This window comes from Hypanus sabinus, chromosome 21 (assembly GCF_030144855.1).
Source record: "Hypanus sabinus isolate sHypSab1 chromosome 21, sHypSab1.hap1, whole genome shotgun sequence".
Lineage (NCBI taxonomy): Eukaryota > Metazoa > Chordata > Chondrichthyes > Myliobatiformes > Dasyatidae > Hypanus > Hypanus sabinus.
This window is the reverse complement of record NC_082726.1, coordinates 27705864-27732567: the sequence shown is the minus strand read 5'-3', so window position 1 is coordinate 27732567 and position 26704 is coordinate 27705864. Positions and strand designations below refer to the sequence as shown.

General features: G+C 39.1%; 1 protein-coding gene across 39 annotated transcripts in view; it reads left to right on the top strand.

Annotated features, from left to right (window-relative positions):
* Positions 1–26704, top strand: part of LOC132379214 (CUGBP Elav-like family member 4) — an 816081-nt gene that overhangs the window by 773343 nt on the left and 16034 nt on the right. For 8 of the 39 annotated variants that reach the window (XM_059946897.1, XM_059946916.1, XM_059946915.1 and 5 more), the window contains 3 exons: positions 77–226; positions 8984–9049; positions 17239–17322. In XM_059946897.1, the coding sequence (XP_059802880.1) occupies positions 77–226; positions 8984–9049; positions 17239–17322 (300 nt within the window). Of the gene's footprint in view, positions 1–76; positions 227–8983; positions 9050–12781; positions 12785–17238; positions 17323–21029; positions 21174–26704 lie in introns of all 39 variants that reach the window. The other 31 variants (XM_059946898.1, XM_059946895.1, XM_059946896.1 and 28 more) reach the window with 9 other exon arrangements.

Genomic DNA, 26704 nt, shown 5'->3' with positions numbered 1-26704 from the left:
TAATAAATGGGAATTATGGCCTTGTGCTTATCAGGGTATGCTATCTTCACACAATGCTGTTTGCTTTCTTCTTCAGGGACCAGCACACCCCCTGGTATTAATGCAACAGCTGTACCTAGTATAGCTACGCCCATCGGAGTCAATGGGTTTAGCGCAATGCCACCACAGACAAATGGACAGCCAACATCAGATACCATCTATGCCAATGGCATCCATCCATACCCAGGTATACAACAAGAGAACAAACATCTAAATAACAGAGAGTGGAGTGATTTGGAGTATTAGGGGGAGGGGAAGATAGAATCAAAATTAAAAGTATTAAACTTGGTGCCTTGTTATCTAGAGGGTTTTAATCTTCAAGGTACCTTCTCTTTGATGGGTACAACTAAAGTTAAAGTTTTCTTTGGTACTGGAAAAGAATAAAAACTTATTTAATATCTTTTGGCGCCATTCAAAAGTAATTCTTGCAGTGCAGAGCAAGTTGCAAGAGAGTGAATGAGCGATTCTACCTCTCTATACCCATGAATTATTCACCAATCAAACAAGGTTAAAGATCCCAGTCTAGTAGCCATATCCTTGAAGTATCAGGATTCAGGACATCAACCAAGAGAATGTACAAGTGACAACTACCAGCTTTTATACCTATTTAATTTATTGTGAAGCTCCCTTATTGGCATGTACAGTATCTGATCAGCCCCACCAATCAGCAAGCCACAGTGGACCAGATATAAAGTCATTCTAGTCTTAAATAGAGATATGTTGCAGGTTATAGTGTTTGTTTAATACTCCCATTAGCAGTGCCTGTATTTCATATTGATGACCGTGATTTACATCAATCATATGACTGCTCCAGAAGGTTTCTGGGCTGTTTCCTACTTCGTTATGGTGCTTGAGGTTTGGATCAAAGTGAACAAGAATTTGGACTGTTCCATTCCTTCCTTTGCATAAATAAGGAAAACTAATATTTGTAATGGTATTCAACTAGAGATGCAAATACTGTAGGCAGTAATACATTGGAAGATGAGAAGGGATTTACAGAGTCACATAATTTCATTAGAAGGAAGACTAAGAAACTTACTATTCTTGTTCCAAGTGAGCCCCACAGGTTGGAATGAGGGTGACCTTAAAACATGAGAGTGCGTAAATTTTAAGGAGAGAGAGGGGGCAAGTTTCAAAGGGATACATGGGACAGTTTGTCCGTGGAGAGTGATAGGTGTCTGGAATGTGACAAGGGTAGAAGGAGTCATCATGATGGCATTCAGGGGGTTTTTAGATAGATACAAACTGTTGGGAAAAAAGGGATATAGATCATGTGCAAGCATAAGGGATTAGTTTAATTTAGTATTGTGGTCAGCACAGGGCTCACTGGCTGATGGGCTTAGTCCTGTTCTGTACTGTTCAGTATATGTTGGGCCAAGAAATTCATACTGTTTGGTAGTGCTAAAGGCAACCACAGTACATCTCACTTCTGAAACTTTGCTCCATGGACTTTACTACAGCTGAATTTCATAAATGGATTACAACACATTGTCGTGCTCAATACTTCCAGAGGAAATGAGTTTTTGAATGACGCATGGTCCTTATTTTACATCTCACTCTTGGTGATGTAGAGATGTGCCAAGCAATACTACTTTTTACATTGGTCATATCAGGTAATTATTCATCCCCAAACATCAGACAGTATTCTGAATGTATCCAGCTTAACTTTTAGGTGACATACAGTCATACAATATTGTAAAAGACCCTTAGACCAAACTGGACTGTACAAATCAACATTCCCATCGAAGCTAGTTCCATTTGCCTATGTTTGGGCCACGTCCCTCTAAATCCTTCATATCCACATACCTGTCCAAGTATCCTTCAAATGATGTTAATTTACCTACCTCAACCATTTTCTCTGGCAGCTCATTCCAAACACTCTGGGTGAAAATGTAAACCGTCAGATTCTATTAAATCGCATCCCTCTCATCTTAAACCTATCCCCTAAAAATCTTAATTCCCCAACCAGCAGGAGAAAAGACTGTGTTACATTCATTTTCTTTATGGCCCTTGAGATTCTTTACAGCATGTAATATTTTTACATGACATGTCAAATACTCTATGTTTTAAAAGTAAGCATTCGACTTATTCAAATAACACAGAGGCAGACATAAGACCTTAAGACATAGGTGGAGAATTAGGCCATTTGGGCCATTGAGTCTGCTCTGCCATTCCATCATGGCTGATTTATTATACCCCTCAACCCCATTCTTCTGCCTTCTGCCTGTAACCTTGAACACCGTGACTAATCAAGAACCTAACAACTTCTGCTTTAAATAAACCTCCACAGCAATCTGTGGCAATAACTTCCATAGGTTCACTACACGCTCGATAAAGAAATTCCTCCTGTTCTTTGTTGTAGATGTATGTTCCTCTATTCCGGGGCTCTGAGTTTGATTCTAGACTCATCCAATATAAGAAATGTCCACTCTGTCTAGGTCTTTCAATATTTGATAGGTTTCAGTGAGATACACACTCATTCTTCTCAACTTCACTGAGTACAGGCCCAGAGCCATCAAAAGTGCCTCAAACATTAACCCTTTCATTGATGGAATCATTCTCATGAAGTTCCTGTGAATCCGTTCCAATGCCAACACATCCTTTCTTACTTTCTAAGATAAGGAGCTCAAAACTGCTCACAATACTCCAAGTGCAGTCTGATCAATGCCTTATAAAGCCTCAGTGTTACATCCTTGCTTTCATACTCTAGTCCTCTTGAAATAAATGCTAACATTGTATCTGTCTTTCTTACCACCAACTTAACTGGCAAGTTAACCTGTAAGGAATCCTGCATGAGGCAAAGTCCTCCACATGTCTGATTTTTGAATTTGATCACAGATTAGAAAATAGCCTCTGCCTTTATTCCTTCTACCAAAGTGATTGACCATATGCTTTCCTACACTTTATTCCACCTACCACTTCTTAGCCCATTCTCCCAATCTGACTAAGTCCTGTAGTTTCCCTGCTTCCTCAACACTAAGCTCCTCTCCATCTATCTTCATTTCCTCTGCAAACCGCGCGCTAAGCAGAAAAGGCCCATTTTATTCCCATTCTTTGCCTCCAGCCTGTTAGCCAAATTTCTATCCATACTTGTACCTTTCCTGTATTACCATCTTATTTTGTTAAGCAGCCCCATGTGCGGCACCTTGTCACAGGCCTTCTGAAAATCCAAGTATACAACATCAACTCTATTTTGTCTATACTGTCTGTTATTTTCTTAAAAACATTCCAACAGATTTGTCAGGCAAGATTTCTGCTTAAGGAAACCACGCTGACTTCAGCCTATTTTATCATGTGCCTCCAAGTACCCCAAAACCTCATCCATAATAATGAACTCCAACATCTCCCCAACCACTAAAGTCAGGCTAACTAGACTATATATATTTTTTCTTTATACCTCCCTCCTTTCTTAAGGAATGGAGTGACATTTGCAATCTTCCAGTCCTCCGGAATCATTCCAGAAAATATTGATTCTTGAAAGAGCATTAGTAATGCCTCCACAATCTCTTCATCTACCCTGAGGTGTTATCAATCTGGACCAGGTGACTTATCTACTTTCAGACCTTTCAGCATCCCAAGCACCTTCTCCTTAAATCGCAACTACACTTGATTTTCTGGCATACTGCTAGTGTCTTTCACCATGAAGACTGATGTAAAATACTTATTAAGTTCATCTACCATTTCTTTGTTCCCCATTACTACCTCTCCAACATCATTTCCCAGTGGGCTGATATGCACTCTCACCTCTCTTTTACTCTTTATCTGGCTGAAAATACTTTTGATATTCTCTTTTATATTATTGGCTAGCTTACCTTCATATTTCATCTTTTCTTTCATTATGGCTTTTTTTAATAGTTGCCTTCTGCTGGTTTTGAAAAGCTTCTCAATTCTCTAACTTCCCATGAATTTTGCTATGTTATATACCCTCTCTTTTTCATTTTTTCCTGTCTTTGACTTTCTTTCTCAGCCATGGTTGTGTCATCCTCCCTTTAGAATACTTTTTCATCTTTGGGACAATCTATCCTGTGCCTACAGAAGAGCCCCAGAAACTCCAGCCATTGCTGTTTTGCCATCCTCCCTGCTAGTGTCCCTTTCCAATCAACTTTGGTCAGCTCTGCACTCATGCCTCTGTAATTCATTTAATCCCACTTTAATATGTTCCCTTTACTTCTCTGTAATATCTCCTCTGATGGTCACTGGGTCTTGCTTAAATCAATGATACACAGTTCATCTTGCTTCAAGCAAGGCGCTGTTTTCCAAGCTCTTAAACAGAAAGCATCCTTATACAAATATGTTTGCAATGGTTTTACAATTTTTAATTATCACAGAGCAATTTTCATTCATTATTCACGTTTGCACTTGTTTTTCCCTATTGTGAAGTTACTGAGCTATGCTTGCCTCAGTTTAATAAGATGTGTTCATTTTCATAATCTCACTAATACAACTTTGAACCCTTCTATAATTATAATAATTGAGCACAACATTGTGGCAATAGAATGCAATTGTATCTCATTAAAGTAGAACCCATCAGTCAAATGGATTTTTAAATGGCATAATTGGGTAGAATCTATTTACGTAAAAGTAATTGAGGTTTTATGTTAGCATAACTTCAACTTATTTCAGCGTAAATGGTTGTCCTTCAGCAAGAGCAAAGTTATGGTCAGTCACAATTAATGAGCCACAATCTGATCCAATTGATTATCTGGTTTGATTTCTACTCATTCTTTAAGAAGTGAACAATTGCATCAGTACATTAGCTGTCTAAATAATAAACGAACAAATAGATTAAATATGTAAATGAATGAATGAAAGAGAGTTGGAAAAATTATTGCATCCTTAAATTGAGAGAGCAATGTGGAGGTATCAGGACATACGTGCAATAGGTGGCCACTTTATTAGGTACCTCCTGTACATAATGAAGTGCCCACTAAGTGTATGTTTGTGGTCTTTTGCTGCTGTAGCCCATCCACTTCAAGGCTCAATGTGCTGTGCATTCAGATGCTCTTCTGCACACCACTGTTGAAACAGATGGTTACTTGAGTTACAGTCCCCTTTCTGTCAGCTTGAACCAGTCTGGCCATTATCCTCTGACCTCTCCCTTTAACAAAGTGCTTTCATCCACAGAACTGCCACTCACTGGAATTAGTTTTATTTTTCACACCATTCTCTGTAGACTCTAGAGACTGTTGTGCATGAAAACCCCAGGGATCAGAAGTTTCTGAGATACCCAAACCACCCCGTCTGCACCAACTATCATTCCACCGTCAAAGTCAGTTAGATTACATTTAACCTAACTGACTTTTATTCTGACCAATTTGACCATATCAGCTTACTTTTATGCATCAAATTGCTGCCACATAATTGGCTGATTAAATACTTGTAGGTGTACAGGTGTACCTAATAAAGTGGCCACTGGGTGTATATGGCCAGGGGGTTATAAATAGGTGATGGATGTGTGAACAACTTTAAGAAATGCTGGTTAAATGGAATATCTACAGTAGATGGATGAGTAGATTGAAAAGTGGAAAGCTAGATTATATTGCAAAGCCTGGACAGATGTTTAGTTCAGATAGATAGATTAGTTTGATAGAAAAATAGGTATATACAAAGCTTTGATTGAAAGATGCTATGTAGAATTACCTAGATAGATCAATGGACGAATGATTAGATGAGTTGTCGAGCTGAATAAAAGGATGGATTGTCAAGATAGATAAATAGATTACTTTGATAATTGGATGCATGACAAGACAGAATCTAGATAGATTTATTGATGTATGGACATATAGATGGATTGCTTGATTAAAATAGACTCCTTACTTGAAATAAATTTCTGTCTTCTGAGAAAAATTCTCTTCAAACATGTAAAGAAAAATGATTGAGTTACTCAACTGCTATTCCATAAAGGTTGTAAAACAAAACATGGCCAGTTATTGACAGAAAGAAGAACAATTACTGTTATAAAGCAGTGCTGGGGAGAAATGCCAAAATGGATTTCAATTACATTTATTTGATGACAATAGCATTGATCAGATTTGCTGAACTGATATGCCTGCAGCTTGAAGGAACTGACACACAAGCATTGTAAGTTTCTTTAAATTTACTTCATAAATATACCAGCAGGGGCCATTCAAACTTTAACATTGTGTCAATAAGTACAACGTAGGAGCAGCTTTTTTTAAAAGAAATCTGCTGCCTATTTGCTACCTTAATAACATGTGCAGTCAATTCCATGTCCAATACACTCAATTTCCATTGTTCAGAGCCTCCATATCAAAGACATAAAATGTCTGCATGTGCTTGTGAAAAATTAATAACTCAATAGGGCATACTTATAGGACTGTTCTGAAAGAACTGTGGATATCCTAGGAGTACCAGAGACCCAGAATCAATCCTGTTTTGTGTGAAGTTTAAATGGTCTTCTTTTGACCTTGTTGGGTTCCTCTAGGTGCTCCATATCCCAAAAATATTCACGTTGCCAGGTTAATTACACATTGCAAATTGCCCTTGTAGAATCTAGTAGGAGCTGATGGCAATCTGATGAGAAAAATGAATGGGATTATTGTAGGACTAATGTAAATGGATGTTTGATGGTCAGTACAGACTCGATGGGGAGAAAGGCCTGTTTCCTGCTGTGTCTCTCCATGAATCTATATATTTTCCTAGATCTGACACAGACACAATGGGACAAATAATAGTCTGTTGGGACCTATGATTCTAAAATATCCATTTCTACCTGGCAATCACCCTAATCTTTAATTTAATTTGGAAATATGAGAGGGAATAATTTTGGCTCCGGCTGCATCAAAGCTTTAATCTCCAAAGTATTGTTTTGGAATTTAAGATGTATTATTAGAGATCACAACTGATCAAGGGAATTGGAGCTGCTGAATGTATTTTTTACCATAAGTACACAACAAATTGAACCTCTCCTGGCTTTTAATTCAAACTTTATTTTGAACTGATGATTGACATGGAGGTTATACCCATTTGTTTTCAATAGACCTTAAATCCACTTCTACAGGTCAGTACTATGCATCACATTCTTCTGCATTTTATTCAGCTGTCATTCTGTGACTTTTTTTATTGTGCTGCCAAATATGGACAGAGAAAACGCTATTAACTCTGTTTAAATGCATATTTGAATCTAGGATTGCTTCTGCTGGTTTAGCCTCATCTTGCGGACATTCAGTGTCTTGATTTATGCTGTCCATGTTGTCCATCAACTGAGATTTAGATGGAATTTTCAGCCAGTTCCTCATGAAGCTATGATTAGAAGCAATGCCAACTTCAGCATATTCTACCTCTCCCTCGGAGAATGTGACTTCTGCATGAGTTGTGATCACCATCATTTGAGAGATAGAAGGAGATGGGCTTTCTTGAGAAAACTCCAATTTCAATTTCAAAATTTTGAGGAACTGATGTAATGAACAGCAGTTTAATGAAACTGTTGGCAACTAGCTTTTGTTGGTACACTGGGTGAGATTTGTGTGACTTTGCATTTGAATAGAAGTTTCTCAGTAGCAAATAAGACTTTTATTTTTAATTGTTTCTACTGTAATGATTTTAAATTGTTAAAAATGTTAGGGAGTGGGCGATTTTTCTCTTGGAATTATTTTTGCGTGGTTTCTAAATGCTTCTGAATTTCAGATATATTCAGAGAGTTGTTGGAGCTTTGATAGCCAGTAAAGCTGAGTTCAGTTTCTGATGCACCATCAATAACTCTCGGAGATGGGAGGTGAACAATAGGCTTTTATTATCAGCAAAAGGGAGCACGGCATCTCGGAGACTGAGGGAGGAGCAGTGCCTCCAATCGCCTTTATACAGGGGTCTGTGGGAGGAACCACAGGAGCAGTCAGCAGAGGGGCATGTCCAGACCGGTATACATAGTTTACCATAGTTTCCAACAACAGTTAAAGGTCTGTAGATGAGTTTTGGGGGTAGGTTTTGTGATTGGCTCACCCACATATCTGAGTGCCATCAAATGAGGATGTGGTGTTGCTTAAGACCTCATGGCTCCACTTTAGGAAGATCTAGGTGTGTGAGATTTACCTGTCTGGATATGTACAAGGTAGGTATGCCTGATCAATTATACTAAGGCAGCAAGCGTGGGCAAAATTTGAGCTAATGCTCATTTGTTGTATAACATGCATTATAATAGAGATTTTCCCATTGCTTTATGCATGTGAAATAGTAGGGTCTGTGCTTTGTACTGAACTTATGGAATCTGAGTCTACAGAATGTCAGGAAGGAGAACAACATGAACTGGCTACTATACCTAATTGTATCTATCGTATGCTGAACTGTCTTTGTTTTGTATACAATTATATTTGAATAAGCACATGTAACATCTTTATTTGATGCAGAGTTCAGAAATTGTGAGAAACAACATGTTAGAAATTGGGTCACTAATGAGTGCAGACTTACATTGCTTGGTGAACAAGGCGGTCTCTCTGAGCTGTATGTTCTCAGGATGCTTTCCATGTCATTGCCTTTGGAGAGTGCACACCTGATCATGTGATATGAACCTAGGAAATTGATAGGGCAAGCAGAGTCAACAGAAAGCCACCTCCTCCCGCCTCTCCCATGATGGCAACCACAGCTGAAGCCACAGTCTCCCTGAAAGAGGCAGAAACATTGATTGTCCCTAAGTGAAATAGGGGAAAAGTTCCTCTCTGTCCCCCTCCACTGATTGTAATCAATTCAGGAAATAACATGCATTCTTTCACAATCTGTAGATTGCATTTCTTAATTCTTGTGGTTATTGTATGGTGCTATTAATCTGACCTTAATCCCTCCTCCACTCTCTTGCTCACATCCTCCTGCTCTGTGACTTGGAACCATTCTGACGTGGGTGGTAGATAACTGTACTTTCCTGTGTTTCATGGTGATGAATCTGTTGTATTCATGTCTTCTTCTTCCTCTCTCTCTCTTTTTGTCTCCCTAGCTCAAAGTCCAACAGTGGCTGACCCATTACAGCAAGCTTATGCAGGCATGCAGCACTACACAGGTCATTGACATTGCATACGTAATTATGGCCTGCTTTCTGTCCATTCTGTTGACTTCTTTTAAAGAGCTGGAGTTGCATTTAGAAACAGATGAAAAGAAAATCAAAACTATATGGGGATGTTGAGGAGAGAGGGAGAGAGAGGCTTTGATAAACTTGATGGATTTTTTCTGTTACATTGCATAAATTTAAGTGGTGGAGGGAATGGATTGAATCCTAGCTTTCAAACAAAAATCCAAAAATTCTTGAAAGAAAATGTAATTACCCACATACAGGTAAAGAGCAAAGGGGTCAGGATTAATAGGTGAATGACTTCAGATCAGATTTGCTATTTTCTTCCTTTAATACTGTACACTGAAAGAAGCAATCTTTTATAGCAATGAGCCAGGTAGATTAGAAAGTTTTCAGGCTTGATCAGTCAACGTTTGAGCTAAGTAATTGGTTCTTATATTTTTAATTCCATTTGGACACCCAGCATCGTAACAGACCCTTCAAGGCTGACAAGTCCACACTGCTCAAGTACACCCATGTGACCAATTAACCTACTAGCCCATACTCGGAGTGTGGGCGTGAACTGGAGTACCCAGAGAAAACCTATGCTGTCACAGGGAGAATGTACAAACTCCTCTATGACAGCAACGGGAATTGAACCTGGGTCACAGGCACTGCAATAGAGTCATGCTAACTGATTTACTATAGTACTGCCTACACTTGGAGCAGGCAGAGAAAGCATGGGTCAAAAGTCATCTCTATTGTTCTATCTAAAGACTTAGTCACAGGGAGCATCAAATGAAGGTCGGATTTGCCTTTGCTCTGATTAGACAGGTCAGTCCAGGCTCGAGCATCAACAGTGAAACTGTGTGTAGGATCCTGGCCCTTTACACTTTGAGGAGAAGAAGTTAATTAAAAGTAGGAAATGCCTTGGAACATAAACCACAGTGGTGACACAAGTTGTGAAGAAAATTCCTCAAGGTTGTTGCTTTGAATGAAGACTCATCTTTACACAGAGCATTGCAGTGTTAGTCACCCACTGCTTTGATGATGGTTGTACAAGAATTGGGAAGTTAAGAGGTTAATCAGACAGCAGTTGATTGTACAGTAAAAGTTATGAGGGCATAAATTCTCAGAAACTAAGGGTATTATTTTAAACTAATTTTGAGGCTATTCGTGCATTTTGTGTGAAGAAAGAATATTACTGTGACAGCAAAAGTGTCAAACAAAACTGAAGTGGTGATCTTCTTCTATCAATGTGTGTTGCCAGTGGTGTGCACAAGTGCTGTGAACCTTTCAGTGTCCCATATGCATTTAATTTTAGCTAATAGGAATAGGCCATTTCACCAACAACCCCTTGAGCCAGCTCTGACATTTGATGAGATTCCAGCTAATTTCTGTTCATCTTCTGCACCCAGTCCTTGAATACATCAGCTGTTGATTATATTGCCTTGCTCTATCTCATAACGTCCAATAAAAATAGATGACTAGTAAACATTTGATGTAATCCAATAATAAAGGCTGTTTGAACACAGCAGCAAGTACTAGTCCTGTCAGACAAAATTAAGTCAACGATTATCCAATTCAGAAAGCAAGTACACCATAGGAAATAAAAATTGATCACTCTCAGTCATGAAAGTTTTAATTGATCCTCGACACTTATTATGGATAAGAGTTCACATTTCTATTTTCCATTGTTATTCCGCGATGTGGGATCAACTCCACAAGACTCACCTTCATTAGAAATCCCCATAATTATTCTTGTTTTAAAAACAGAAAACATATTAGACCAGGCAGCATCTGTGACGAGAGATATAACAAGACTCTTTTTCACTGTTCCTCTTTGTTAAGTGGACATGCCAATCAATTCCAGAACACAGAACAGTAAATCACCAGAACAGGCCCTTTGACTGTACTGAACATGATGCAAAATTAAAGTAAATCTCTTCTGCTTACACATGATCAATATCATTCTATTCCCTGCATATTCAGGGTCTATCTAACAGCCTCTTAAATGCAGACTGCTTCCACCACAATCCCTGGCAACTTATTTCAGGCACCTAATAGATTCTGTTAAAAAAAAGTGGCCCACACATCTCCTTCAAACTCCCCCCCCCCCCCACCACCACTTTAAATCCGTGTTCTCTGATATTTTGACATTTTTATCTTGGGGAAAAAAGACTCTTACTGTCAACTTTATCTGTGCCTCTCACAATTTTATAGCTTTCTATCAGTTCTCAATGTCATGAAATTTGTTAATTTTATGACAGCTGTACAATGAAATAAGTACAGCTTATAGAGAGAAAAAAGAACTGAATTACACCGCACGTGCATGCGTGCATGCGTGTGTGTGTGCGTATATATATAATTTTTTTGGTTAAATATTTATGTTAAAAAAGTAGTATAAAAAAGAGAAATAACAAAATAAAAATGGTAGTGAGGTAGTGTTCATGGGTTCAATGTCCATTTAGAAATCAAATGGCAGAGGGAAAGAAGCTGTTCCTGAATTGCTGAGTCTGTGCCTCCTTCCCAGGGGTAACAATGCGAAGAGGGGATGTCCTAGGTGATGGGAGCCCTTGATGATGGACGCCTCCTTCCTAAGGCACCACTCCTTGAAGATGTCTTGGATACTATTGAGACTAATATAAATTTATTACAAATTGACATCAAGATTGGCACAACATCATGGGCAAAATGGCCTGCCCCTTGTTCTACTGTTCTACCTCTTATTGTGTCTAACCAACGCAGCAGGAAATTAAATATTATATGCAGGCTTTGAAAGTGAGATGGGATGGTTATTATTATACTTCATGACTTACACAATGTTGTTATTGGATAGTCTGCTCACAAACCACAGAACTCATTCTGAATTCATTCAATTGATTTCCAAATAGGATGAATTCAGAATGAGAGGGTGATTCATTCCTCTACATTATTGATCATGTCTGATTGATCCACCCTATAAAGGATAATTGTTGTCAATTAAGAAGTCTTGCTCTAACCATTATCTTCCAATAAGAAAATAGTTGGCTGGTAAATGTTTGATGTAATCCAAAAATAAGGATTATTTGCACACAGGAACAACCACTAGTGCTGTCAAGCAAAATTTAAAGATAAAGATTAGCTTCATTTGTCATTTGTGTCAACAAATACCACCCTTTAAGGATGTGTTGGGGGCTGCACACAAATTTTGCCATGCATCTGGCACTAAAATAGCATGCCCACAACTAACTGACCCTAACCTGTACACCTTTATAATGTGGGAGTAAACTGGAATGCATGGGGGAAACCCATGCAGTCATGGGGAGATTGTACAAACTCCTTACAGGCAGCGGTAGGAATTAAACCTGATCACTGACGCTGTAATTGCATTACACTAAGCTCTTTGTTGCCCTGCCACCTTTAAATTTTATGCTTAAATCACTGACAGTATTCATTAGAAATTAAGAAATAAAAATGTAAGACTTCGATTTCAACGACATATATCGAAACCTCACAAGGAGCTTTATAAACAGTGAAATACTTTTAAGTGTAGGAACTGCAGTACAGAAAATTCCTAGGAATAGAAATGAGACTGAGCAGCTAGTCTGATTAATTAACACTGGTTGTGAGATAGATATTGGCAGGGCACTGGAAGGCAGGCCCTTGCTCTTCTGAACTTGCTCTAGTGGATCTTCTGCACCCAATAAACAGATTCAATGACAAAATCCTGGAAACAGTTAACCTTTCATATGCAGGGCTCATCAGCAGGTATATCACTAGTGTAACCTTCGGCTTGGCTAGCGGCTTAATCTAGAGGATGATAGACCCCCCCCCCCACCCCCAAACTGAAGAAATCTCATTTGTGTGGATGCTGCGCGATGTGTCCCTGTTACAAATCAGTACCCCAAAATAACAAACAGTACACAATATGCAATTAAATGATTGAGCTTTATAATTCTTAACTTGACTATATGGTTCGTAAAGAAACAAAAAAAAGTAAAGGGCCCATTCTCATGAAACAGTCTAATGTACAAACGTAAGAGCTCACAGTGTCGTCCAATTGTTCCCGTCATCCTCCTCCAAGCATAGCCAACCCTTGGACCCTCACTCTTCAGTCCGCTCCATCCAGTGGTCTACCAACTCTCTCCATTCGTGTCCTCAATCTTCCTCTCTCTCTCCGACAAAAGACCGCAAAATCCCTGCTCCCAGATACACAAGAAAGAACAACATCCCGCTCATTGGCTAACATGCCCCGTTATCTCTAGTCATAACCCAAACATTGCTGCTACAGAAAAACCATTACCTTAGCCTTACCAGTGAAACATTGCAGAGGCCATTACATTAGCAGTGAAACCTTACAGCATGTTACATTAGTTTAATGTCCCAATGCATGACAGTGCAGTTTCCCTTCAGACCTTCACTGAGGTATCCTGGACCCATCATATTGATGTAATTACAAAGAAGGCAGATTTGTGGCTATACTTCATCAGGAGTTTGAGAAGATTTGGGAGGTCACCAAATTTTCTAACTAATTTCAATAGAAGTACCATGGAGAGCATCCTGACTGGTTGCATCATCATCTGGAATGGAGGCTTCAACGCAGAGGATCAGAAGAGGCTGTAAAGAGTTGTAGATACAGCCAGTTCCCTCATGGCTACAATCTACCCCATAATCAAGAACATCTCCAAAAGGTGATGCCCCAAGAAGATATCCATTACTAATATCTATTACCTTCATCACCTGGAACATGCCCTCTTCTCAATACCACCATTAGGGAGGAATACAGGAGCATGAGGAGCCACTCTCAATGTTTTAGCAACAGCTTCTTTCCCTTCACTATCAGATTTCTGAATGGTCCATGAACCCATGACCACTCTTTTGCTCTATTTTGTTTGTAACTTATGACCGTTTTTAGTCTTGCATTGTACTGCTGCCACAAACCAGCAAATATCATGACAGATGTCGGTGACAATAAATCTGATTCTGATTCTGCAGAATCAGCTGGGGCTGTTGTGCTGGTATTCCTGGAGTGAGACAGCAAAGCACAATCTCATGGCTCTGTGGTAAGAAGGTTGCATACGGTTGCAGCAGATGTCACTTGGTTCAACAACTATTGTCATCAAGTCAAGAAGCTCAAAATGAGTCCCTTTGACCAATTGAGTCCATGCCTACCCTTACATTTTTGACACTAATGCCATTTTATTCTTCCCACTGTCCTTTCAAACTCCAACCAGAACAGAATGCAATCCACCAGATCTGGTTTAACTAGAGCTTTCTAAAGATGCAGCATAACTCCTCAACTCTTGAAGTCAATTCCTTGATAATTAAGGCAATGATGTCACATGCCTGCTTCAACCTGTGAAGTCATTTTCAGGAAGCCATGGGTTTGGACTCTGAGATCCCTCTGTACATCAACACTGTTAAGGGTCTTGCCACTGTATTGCCTCTTTATATTTGATCTTCCAAAGACCAACACTTCACATTCAGCCAGATACTAAAAGCCTCCTGCGTACTGATAGGGCTTAATAGAGTAGATATAGAGATAGTGTTTCCATTAAGTAGGAGAATCTAGGATCTGGGCTGCTGGGTTACCAGTAAATTAGCCAGAGTATAGAAAAATGACAAAAAAAAAGCCTCAAAAAGTTGACCAGCCTGTGAGAGGAAATAAGTTACAGATGAATAAGCAGGTACTTAGAGGTTGGAATTGATCTGAGAGTCAGCATAGACTCAATGGACCAAGTGAAGTCCATCTCAAGTTTAAGCAGATACGATATGAGGTAACTATGTAAGAATTTTCAAAATAAAAGTACTAATTATAGGGATTCTTGTAAACTGCCATTAATCTTAAATTGGACAAGATTCGCTTCTTTATCAATATCTCAAAACTGTTGACTTAAACAATGTTCCCTATCATGCACCCATTCTAATTATGCCATCCTCAATAATTACAAATACAAGCTGCCCGTCATGTGAATGGTGTTACATGAATGGATTCTGACAGAACAAATCTTTTTTTCTGCTGGCATTAGGCATTGGCTCTACTGCTGATATTTAATCCCGATTGAACAACATAAAACATTCAAAGCAATTTAGAAGCTAAGCATGTTATTGCCCCAAGACATAATAATGAGGTTCTTACCATGAAATTGAGCCCATTTACTAAGTATCCTGAACAGCTCAAATGCTTCAGTAACTCAGCAGACTCTGAAGACTCTCTTTGGTGTTGTGGGTCATTTGTAGTGGTGGTGTGGGTGTCATAGGTTAGGTCATTAGTTTCTCTCCAACCCTAACTGCCAGTCAACAGGTCATTTCAGAGAGGAACAAGAGCCTGCAGATGCTGGAATCTGGAGCAACAAACAATCTCGTACAAATCAGTACTTCCAGTACAGAATCTGCTGTCCTTTTCCTGAGATTCATTGCATTGGTGTGAGTTCGGAGTCACATCTCGGCCAGAGTAGACTTCTAGATCTGAAGAGCATGTGTGAACATTTATTCAATGGATCCAAATATAAAGAGATGGATACAGCCTGTGACTGATCCACACGCTGATGAAAATGGACTAACATATGAACATAGGGGCTAGAAGGAGAAGAACACTTGGCCGCTCAAACTTATCTCTCCATTTAAACCAATTTCATCATAATCCCAACACCATATTTGGAATTTATCTATGTCTGCCTTAAATATATTCAGAATCCATGGTCTCATGGTGCTTTGAGGAAAAGTTCAAAGGTTTTGTGACTCTCTGTGAGAAAACAAATCGACCTGATCTGTGCCTTCAATGGGTGACACCTTTTCCTATAAAAGCTGAAGGAGTAATCTCTTTACACAGAAAAAAAAACAGGTTGAAGAGGATATCATATTGCAATCTCTTTTTTTCAAGAAATAAATGGAAATATAGTGTCCTGAGCTCACTGTGGGTCATTTAATTCTGACTCAAAGACAGGCAAGAATTATTATTTATAAACTGGTTCTTAACTGGATAAATACATGTATAAGCCTGACAGAAACAAAGCAACACAAGCAAGTCATTCAGCCCCTCAAACTGGATCTTACTCCATTGATCCGATTTTTTCATGCTCATCCCTAAATTGAAGTATTAATATTTTTAATCAACTCAAGTATTTTGAAGGAGGGAATTCAATGAATCTGCCATCTGATAATGTGCTTCCTTAACAATATTATCTGTTAGTTATTTCTTTATTTTGACTTAATCTAGAAAGAAAAAAATGCCATAATTTAAGGGCAAGACTAAGGCTTATAATCCCTTTGTTTCCACTTGTGGAACAGTTGGGTAGGCTAACCATCTCTCTGGCACATCCTCACTTTGAGCCCTGTTGGTATTAATCACAGGCATTGAGAATCTTGAGTCTCCTCGGTAGTTTTAATCAATAGGCAGATAAATTAATAATGCCAATAAAATAAAGAATTGACTGCATGCAATATCAAGTAATACTTTCCTTTTCTCCCCTGTTTAGGTTCTCCAGTTCCATGCACCATCCCCCAGTTCAGAGTACAGCCAGGTAACCTCCCCATCAGGACTCACCAGTGCTATTCTTGAATTAGAAACTCATATCAGCAGAGGAGCTTATCACCCTACCACCCTACCATTTTCTTTCCCTCATTCCCCTCCAGGGATCTACTTTGCTTTCCCCGTTTCTGTGGCTAAGATGGTCTTTTAGCCTTCAGAGGAACGTGGGAGGAAATTATGGAGTGTAACCTTTCACCACAGTGTTGAATTAATACCTCCTGCAAATGTCAAGTGCACTGAAGAGGGTGGGCTGGGATGGTGGTGTGGAATAGGAGCAAGTTCTCAATGCAGAAACATCTTAATTATCACAGAATCCTTGTGCACATTATTCTGCCTACTGCTCATTGAAAGATCATCAATTAAGTTGAATGCCTAAGCACAATTTCAAAAGGTAGCAACATTATGGCAATGCAATCTTCTTACTAGGCAATGGAAACTCACATTTGCAAAGCCTTAGGCTTTTTAATTGAAACAGCATTTAGAATAGTTGAGTGTTAGTACCAAGAAAATACACAGTAGCTATTACTGAATTTTATTTTCTAACATCACCCTTCCTTACCCTTTAAAGAAAAATAATTAAAAGCAAATATTTTGATTCTTTGCTTTATTAATTGCACTGCTTGGATATGCAGGATGAATTGGTTAGTTTATGAGATTGATTTTATTTTTCTTTCACTCTTTTGCAACATGACAGCAGCTTACCCTGCAGCGTACGCTCCCATTGGTCAGGCATTTCCACAGCAACCCCCTATCATTCCTCAGCAACAAAGAGAAGGTAAGTCACATGATGCATGGCTGAATTAGGTTGTTGAAAGTAGCTGTTTGATTTTGCAACAACATTGTTCGTAGTAACCAGGAAAACATGGTTTTCTTCATTGTATTATTTTAGTTAATTGATGCAAAACTGCATCTTTGTGGGGAATTTGAAAGAGGTTGAATGCTTAAACTGAACCAAAACAGGTCCTGATTTAAATGGCTTTTATATGTGGTTAAATCCCAGTTGTAATGGAAATTGGATTTCTACTGACATGGTCTCAATGTGGCAGAACAAAATGCTTCAAGTGATTTTCTTGGATAATGTACTTTGTTTTTAGACATCCACAAGTTAATGTGTCTCATGACATGATATGCAACTCAACTCATGAAGTGACCATAAGTCACTGTTCAAGAGTAATCTAATCAGACTTACTTTCATTGTAAAGTACCATTCTTTGATACTATGCTATAGTCATCAACCAGGTAGCCTTAGACAGGAATACCTGGGAAAGCTGACAGCTTGAATGCAACACAGTTGCACATTGAGTGGATTACTCTCATGGTTTAATGACAACATTGACAGTTCACATACCAGTTACCTGAAGGGCAATTGTAAGTTCTCTGTCTCTCGCTATCACTATGTATCTCTGTCTGCCTGTAGCTATCACTTAGTCTAAAAATCATCATCACAAGCCAATATTGGGGACGAATCCAAAAGTTTCACTATCTCAGCCAATGAAGTTTAAGGGAGCTGAGAAGAAGAATGATGGCAAGGCTCGACAGATTCCTGATTGTCCCCCTTTTTGTGCGGACAAGATCTTGACAGGGAAGCTAGAGGACTAGGGGAAACATTCAAGTCCTACCACTCCAGTAGCATAATACATCAGGGGCCAAATGTACAGTATGAAAACATCATCATAGACACTGATGAGATGTCAGTGCTACTGCATTGGAGAAATCATGAAAACTATGATTTTGTGGCTTGGCTATAGTTGTCCAAAATTGTGAAGCAGAAGCTTGTTTTACAACCCTCGTAGATGCTTTATTAAGTACAGTAGGATCTGAGGGATTCTCAGAGACTCAGAGGATCTAAAACTTTCACAAACTTCTATAGCTGCACAGTGGAGAGTATCCTGACTGGCGGCATCACAGCCTGGTACGGAAACACCAATATCAGGAATGAAAATATCTACAGAAAGTGATAGGCACAGCTCAGTCCATCACAGACAAAGTCCTCCCCACCACTGAGCACCTTTACAAGCAATGGTACCTCAAGGAATCACCATCCATCATCAAGGACCCCCACATTCCAGCCCTCGCTCTCCTCTCACTACTACCATCCAAAAGGAGGTACAGGTACCTTAGGTTCTCCACTACCAGGGTTAGGAACAGTTATTACCCTTTAATCATCAGGCTCCTAACCAGCATGAATGACTTCACTCACTTTAACTCTGAACTGATTCCACAACCTACAATTCATGTTTCCAATATCTTTTTTCTCGATGTTACTTTATTTATTTGAACAATTTGTCTTCTTTTCAACATTGGTTGTTTGTCAGTCTTTACTGTATGTATAGTTTTTCATAAATTCTATTGTGTTCCTTTTATTTTTCCTGTAAATGCTTGCAAGAAAATGAATCTCAAGATCATATATGATGGCATTTCTATATACTTTAATAATAAATTTACTTTGACTTTGACTTGACTTTTGCTTCTTTAGCCTACATCTAGAGGTCAGAAGCCCTGGTGTGGTACCGGCTACTTAGTACTTGAAATAAGAGTGAAGTTGTCTTGCTTCAGTATTTTTTGAATCTTCAGAACTCTGTATTCCAGAGGGCTGTGACTGTTCATATTTTGTACAGATTTGGTAGAATTTTGGATGAAGGGTAATTGAAGGATATTGGATCTGGCAAGGAGTAGAGTTTAGTTAGAAGTTCAGATGTGGAAAATCCAGCAAATGATATCTAAGTCATGCTTTGGAAAAACCAAATCAATCCCTATAGCTTTTCTATTTCAAGTCTAATTGCAATTTACGTGTGAAAAGACAAACTCTTCAGAAATGTAATGACAATGTACAGAGATGCTTCAACACAAGTTTAATATCTCTTCTCCTGAACTTTCTCCTAGCTCCAGTTCTGTTAACTTGCTTTCAACAGCAGCAGAATGGAACCTTTGAAAACTCCTTGTCAATCACAATACTAATTTTACTCTGTAGAAAGTTAATTTATCAGTATTAAAGTAAGAACTTAAGAAACAGAAACAGAAGGTCATTTAACTCCTTGTAGCTGCTTCACCTTCAATAAATTCATTGTTAGTCTTTATCTCAGCACAAATTTGGACTAACCCTAAAACTTTTAATTCTCTTTATATCTAAAATTCCATTAATATATTGCATAGCAAATGAGCTTCCATGGCGCTCATGGATGAATATTCCAAAGATTTACTAACATTAAAGTAAAGAATTTTCTTCTTGTCTCTGTACTTAATAAATATTCAAGGGAGCATTAATTTTGATTTTGTTTTCCAAAAAAATAAACTAATTGGTCATTACATTCAGATTCAGAATGACAATTAATTATTTTTTGGGAAAAAAATCAAAATTAATGCTCTCTTGGATTTTTTGCTGGCTCAGGATCATAGTTTGTACCATAGCCCTTATTCAGATGACATTCCTGCACCATCTGTTATCCACTGACTCAAAATTGCATCAACTTGAAATGTTGGAAAATGCCACCTGTAAAGCAAGAAGCAGTGTTAGAGTTGTCTAAGTGTGGATTCACTGATTCAGTGTATGGGTATCACTGGAAAAATCCAAATTTATTGTCTTGGAAATCGGGATATCTACAAGTTTTACAATCCTGTATACCATAAGTATTCATGATGTATTGAGCTGCATACACAGCTCTCTGCAGTGTCTTGCAGTCTTGGGCAGAGCAGTGGGCATACCAAGCTGAGATGCATCTGAATAGGATGCATTTTGGTAAGGGTGAATGAGGAATATTGGAATCTTATGATATGCATAATTTTGTCTTAGATATTTTAATCTTATGAGTTTGGCCCTTAATGATTTGAAGCCAACATCAACATAAATTCAGGGGGCCTAGAATGGATGGCCTTTCTGTATGTATATATGTTACATAAAAATCCTCCTCCAAAGACACACAGGAGGGAAGCACCACAGTTAGCGCAAACCTCTTACAGCTAGGGGCATTAGAGTTCAGAGTTCAAAGCTGACTGTCTATAAGTAGTTTGTATGTCCTTGCTCTGAAACGTGTGGGTTTCCTCCAGTTGTTCAGGTTTCCTCCCAGATTCCAAAGGCATACCAATTAGCAGGTTAATTGGTCATTGTAAATGGTCCTGTGATTAGGCTAGGATTAAATTGATGGGTTGCCAGGTCATGCAGCTCACCTGGCTGGTTGGGCGCATTCCATGCTGTATCTCGAAAAAAAAGGGGGGTACTTTCATTCACTTTGAACTTGCATTGCATATATCCAAAGTACACACGCATTAGCAGTCATCCCATTTCATATATTCTTCTGTGTGGGACTTTGTAGAATTCTATATGGGTAAGGTAAAAAGGATATGGGTCAGATATGGATAAATAGGATTAGTATAGATGGGTGTCACTGTCGATGGGGATGTGGCACGGCTTGAACCTATGACTCTGCGATTGTCTTGGCTTGCAAATGCTATAAATATCTGACACTGTTATCTGTTCTCCTTCAGGACCGGAAGGATGCAATCTGTTCATCTACCATCTGCCGCAGGAGTTTGGGGATGCTGAGCTCATGCAGATGTTCATGCCTTTTGGCAATGTCATCTCTGCCAAAGTTTTCGTTGATCGTGCCACAAACCAAAGTAAATGCTTTGGTGAGTGAACTCCCTTTTTGTGGTTTGGGGCTTTAATGGCGTTTGGCCTTCTGGGCAGAAATAAGTGACACACGGCATTAATAGAACTGAGGATTTTGTAGCAGTATCTGTTCTTCGAGTGACGTTTATGCCAGTAGATTGAAGGACGTGCATTGAATGCTAATGAAAAACAATATGTCAGATAACAGAAGGTGGAGTTTCATAAAGGAGCAATCTCCCCAAGCAAGCTTCTCTTAAACCAAGTATAATTGTGATTTATTTTAAAATTAATGTCCATTTTGGTGCTATTGCCGGAGGAACTGGCTGAGAAACATTGCTCAGTCTGACAAAGTGAGGAAATTGCAGTGACTTTATTGCATGCACTTTCCTTGTGTTGCTATGAATTAGTATCAGATGCACTCCCTAAACAACAGCAGGAATAGCCATCAGAAGACAGCTGACTAGAAAAGTGGCTAAAATGTTGGTGATAAAATCAGGGCATAAAAAATCTAAATTTTATCTGGTACTCTCAGTGGCCACATTATTAGGTACAGGAGGTACTTAATAAAGTGGTCACTGAGTGTATGTTTGTGGTTTTCTGCTGCTGTAGTTAATCCACTTCAATGTAGGATATGTTTTGCTTTGAGAGATTCTCTTCTACACTCCACTGTTGTTAATGTGTGGATATTTGAGTTAGTGTCACCTTCCTGAAAGCCTGAACCAGACTCACCATTCTTCCTCAGACCTCCCTCATTAACGAGGCATTTTCACCCAGAGAATTGCTATTCACTGGATTTTTTGTTGTGTTTTGCACTGTACTCTGTAAACTCCAGAGACTGTTTTGCGTGAAAACCCAAGGAGATCAGCAGCTTCTGAGATACTCAAACCACCCCATCTGGCACCAACAACCATTCCACAGTCAAAGTCACTTAGATCATATTTCTTCCCCATTCTGAAGATTGGCCTGAACCACTGAAACTCTTGACCATGTTTGCATGCATTGAGATGCTACTACATGATTGGTTGAATAGATATTTGCATTAACAAACTGGTGTACAGGTGTACCTAACGGAGTGGACACTGAGTGTATAAGACAAGATGCAGCCTGACATGTGAATTTAGAAATCTTTAAATTATACAAAGTTTTGTAAGGGTTTGGATGCAGAGAGGCCAAAGTTTGTCTGCTGTTGTAGGTGCTACAGGGTACAGTCGTTTACCATGTGACTTTCTATTTTAAATCTGATTCATTGGAACAAGTTTGTGCTAAGCTCACTGAACATACAATGCACTCAGCACATACATCAGAGCACAAAGTTCAAGCCACTGAGTTTCAGCTTGTGGAGAAGAGTATGAATGAAGATTATTTGTGAAAGATAATCACCAAGAGATCCAATTCAGAAGTTTCTTAACCCAAATGAATGGTGATGAGGCTTTATAATGCATCAGTCAGACTATACTTGGGGTATTGTGAACAGTTTTGGAACCTTTATCTAAGAAAGAGTTTACAAGCATGGGAAAGGTTCTCAAAGGAGGAGGAGGAGGTTCAAGAGAATGATCCCAGAAATGAAGGGCATGAGATAGATCTGACACTGTACTTGCTGGAATTTAGAAGAAAGAGGGGGTATCTCGTTGAAACCTATCAAATATTGAAAGGCCTAGATAGAGTGGATGATTCATAAAGTGGGGGAGTCTAGGACTAGATGGCACAGCCTCAGAATAGAAGGATGCCTCTTCAGTACAAAGATGAGAAGGAGTTAATTTCATTTTATTTATTTATTTAACTATTTCTTTACTTATCTGTTTGTTTGTTTGTTTATTTGTTTGTTTATTTATTTATTTAGAGATACAGTGTGGAATAGGCCTTTCCAGCCTTACCACCCAGCGACCTCTGACCACCCCAATTTAATCCTAACTCAATCATGGGACAGTTATAAATGACCAGTTACCTGACCCGGTACATCTTTGGACTTTGGGAGGAAACCAAGGGAAAATCCAAGGCAAGGGCATACAGAGACTCCTTACAAAGGACACTGGGACTGAACTCTGAAATCTGATGCCCTGAGTTGTAATAGCATCATTCTAAACTCTATGTGACCATGGTAGAGATAGGTTCTGCACTTGAGCTCTTGTTGATTCTCACTAAACACGTGACATTTTCTTTTAGCTTCTTATCAGACAGGGATAGTAGTGAGGCTGCTCCACAGCACCTACTGTAGGATGGAGTCAAGGGTCCTCACATCAAAAACAGAGTCAGGGTTGGGCATTTTCTCACAGTGTTCTTTCCAGCATGTACTGACCATCAGTTAACAGTCAACATTTTGGGGCAAGACCCTTCCTCAAGACTGGAAGGGAAGGGCGAAGGTGCCTGAATAAAAAGGTGGGGGAAGGGGTAAGAGGCTAGCTGGAAGGTGATAGCAGAAGCCAGGTGGGTGGCAAAGGTCAAGGGCAGGAGAAGCATGAATCTGATAGGAGAAGAGAGTGGACAATAGGAGAAAAGGAAGGAGAAGGGGACCAGGGCAAATCAAAGGAAGTGAAAGGTCCGAGTGGGGAACAGAGGAACAGGGACACCTAAGAATGTGCTGGGGGCAGCCCACAAGTGTCGCTACGCATTCTGATGCCAACATAGCATGCCCACAATACTCGGCAGAGCAACACGGTGCACAACAAAACACGACAAGCAATTAAACAGCAAAAAAAAATCTTCTTTCCTTTCTGCCACCCATTATGCACACAGGCAGTCCTCCAATTTCAGGACAGGCCTTCAGCCATCAGACTAAGACTTGTCTTCTATTCCTTGGCCATATGAACACTGGAGAACATGAAACATTCTGAGGTGCATAAGGAGGGTTAATGGATGCAGTCTTTTTCCCAAGGTTGGGAAATCAGGAATTAGAAGGAAGAGATTTAAGGTGATAGGGGAGAGATTTAACTGAACCTAAGGGCAACTTTTTCACCCAGAAACTGGTCAGTATGTGGAAGATGTATTACGGAGAAAGTCCCAAACCATCCAATTGCCAAGCCAAGCACCTTCTTTTTGACCTTTGTGAGAATCTGCAGATTCGACACTTGTCCTGGCAGTCACGTCAAAACAATGCAGATCCCTGAAAGAAAGAGATTCACCAATCACCACATAGCTGTTACTGGATGGGGTTTGAATGGTAAATGGCAAGGTGAATACATCAACATATTTAACCCCTCCTCATTGTCAAATCAACCTTAATAAAAGAAAAATTAACACATTTTAAATGAGTCAATTTCATAATTTTATAATTGCCACTTGCTTTTTTTTACTTTTAAAATGAAGCAGGCAATTAAGTGCAGCAAGGCATACTAGTGGGACTTGTCTGTCATCTGCATTAGTTATGTACGGCTAATTTCACAAATGATAAACTGTAATGCTGCAAGCTATTCACCATTTGGACAGTTGAGAACAGGTACAGAACTGAATTTGTCAGTTTAGTTGTCAGAAATGCAACAATGTCAAATTATGGATGGTGCATCAAGTTTGTGTGTGGTAATAGAGCCATTGGATTACACAGTACAGAGAGAGGCTCTTCAGCTCAACTTGTACATGCCAGGCAAGGTGCCTTCATGAAGTTGTCCAATTTTCTTTCATATGGGGGTGAAGCTCATTTTCCCTCTGTCTTCCCACTACTCTGTATTGTATTCGAACCTAGACAATGATGTTGTTTCTTTTACCAAGGCAGTACTTGCTTCTCCTTGCTTCCGCTCTGCTTTTGTGGGTTCTGAGGTGAATGAGGGGCTATTCACCAGGGATGGGCATCAAAGTCTAGTATAGTTTTGTCCAAACTGGTGCTCTTCCCAACTAGGGGCATCACATTAGTCAGTTCAATATGATTGTAAAATTAATTGCTATAAGTTTCAGGGGTGGTATGAAGAATTATTACATCATGAATAATTGTGACTTAGGTACACTGCCTAAAATGTAATGGATGTACATTTAACTGTGGTTTTCAAAAGTGAATTGGATAAATATTTGAAAAGATAAATCTAACTGCAGGTCCAAAGAACAGAATGGGGAAATGGAACTGACTGGATTTCTCAGCAAAAAGCAGGCACAGACTTGATGGGCTGAATGGCTTCCTATTCTGTGACAATCTAATGGGTTTTACCATCATGACTACTGCAGTATATTAAGGACATTTTCTGAAACTGAGGCTGCAGCTGAAGGGAAAATAAATGAAGCATAGTCACTCAAATATTCATGTTTATAACAGCACTGAATTTCATAATGGGAATGCAGACCAAAGGAGATGAATGAGAAGAGAGGAATGAGTAAAGTAAATTTTAAAACTGTGGTTAATGAGCCAACCCCATCCTCTCTCAACCAGCACCATTAACACCTGTAACAGCTTTAGTCAAGTTGAATTTATTGTTATATGGTCAAGTACATGTATGCGGGTGCAATGGAAAACTTACTTACTGCAGCTTCAGCTTACATACTGTAGCCCAAGAGACAACATTCATAAGAAAAACACAAATTATAAAAATTGACACAGGAAAGAACACATTTAGAACAAAAATTCCACTGTAGTGCAAAGTGGTCAGCGTCAAAGTAAGTCATAGTGTTGCTGTACTAAGTTACTGATTAGGGTTGTGCAGGTTGGTTCAAGAACTGAATGGTTCAAACCTGGTGGTATGAGACTTCAGTCTTCTGTACCACTTGCCCCATGGTAGCTATAAAAAGATGGCATGCGCTGGATGGTGGGGTCTTTAATAATAGATGTTGCCCTCTTGCCTTATGTTAATGTCACTCTGATGGTGGGGAGGGTTTTGCAAGTGATGCATTGGGCTGAGGCCACTACTCTCTGTAACTCCTCAGGTGTATTCCAATTGCCACGCCTTAACATAATGCAGCTGGTCAGGATAACAGCCCTCCTGTTATTTATGTAATATTACCAAAGAGTAACAAAATATGTGTGCTCTAACATGAGAAGTGAGAGAAAAGAGTATTGAAAGTGTGAAAAAGTAAACAGACCCCATCTTCACCGATTATGTGTATCTAAGCTCATATTGTTTACAATGATATTAGGATTCTGAACACAGTCACATCGTCCTCTTGAAGCCTAACAGCAACAATATGTGTTAGAAAAAGGATCTCATGTTTTCCTGGTGTATATGATGAATAAACTCTTCTCAGGCTTCCAGCCGGGTATAGGTATTGATTTTAACTGACATTTCAATGAGTTTGTTATCGAAATGTTGGTTAAAATCGATACCTGTACCCAGCTGGAAATTCGAGAAGAGTTTATTCGTAATAATTGTTAGTTTATCATTGAATGCATACACAGGGCTTCTCAGTATTAAGTGGTGGTAATTAATCACCACAGAAGAGGCAGTTGCACTTCATTACAAAGGGGTGAAATTTCTGGAAAGCTTTGGCACCTGCACTTTGAGTTTTATAATTTTGCTGTAGATATTGCAATGAGGCACAGTGTTAGTGCATATATGATTTAACCTTATCTGCACTATAATTTAAACCTCTTTACAATATACACTCGGTCACCTCTTTTTAGATACGGGATGGAACC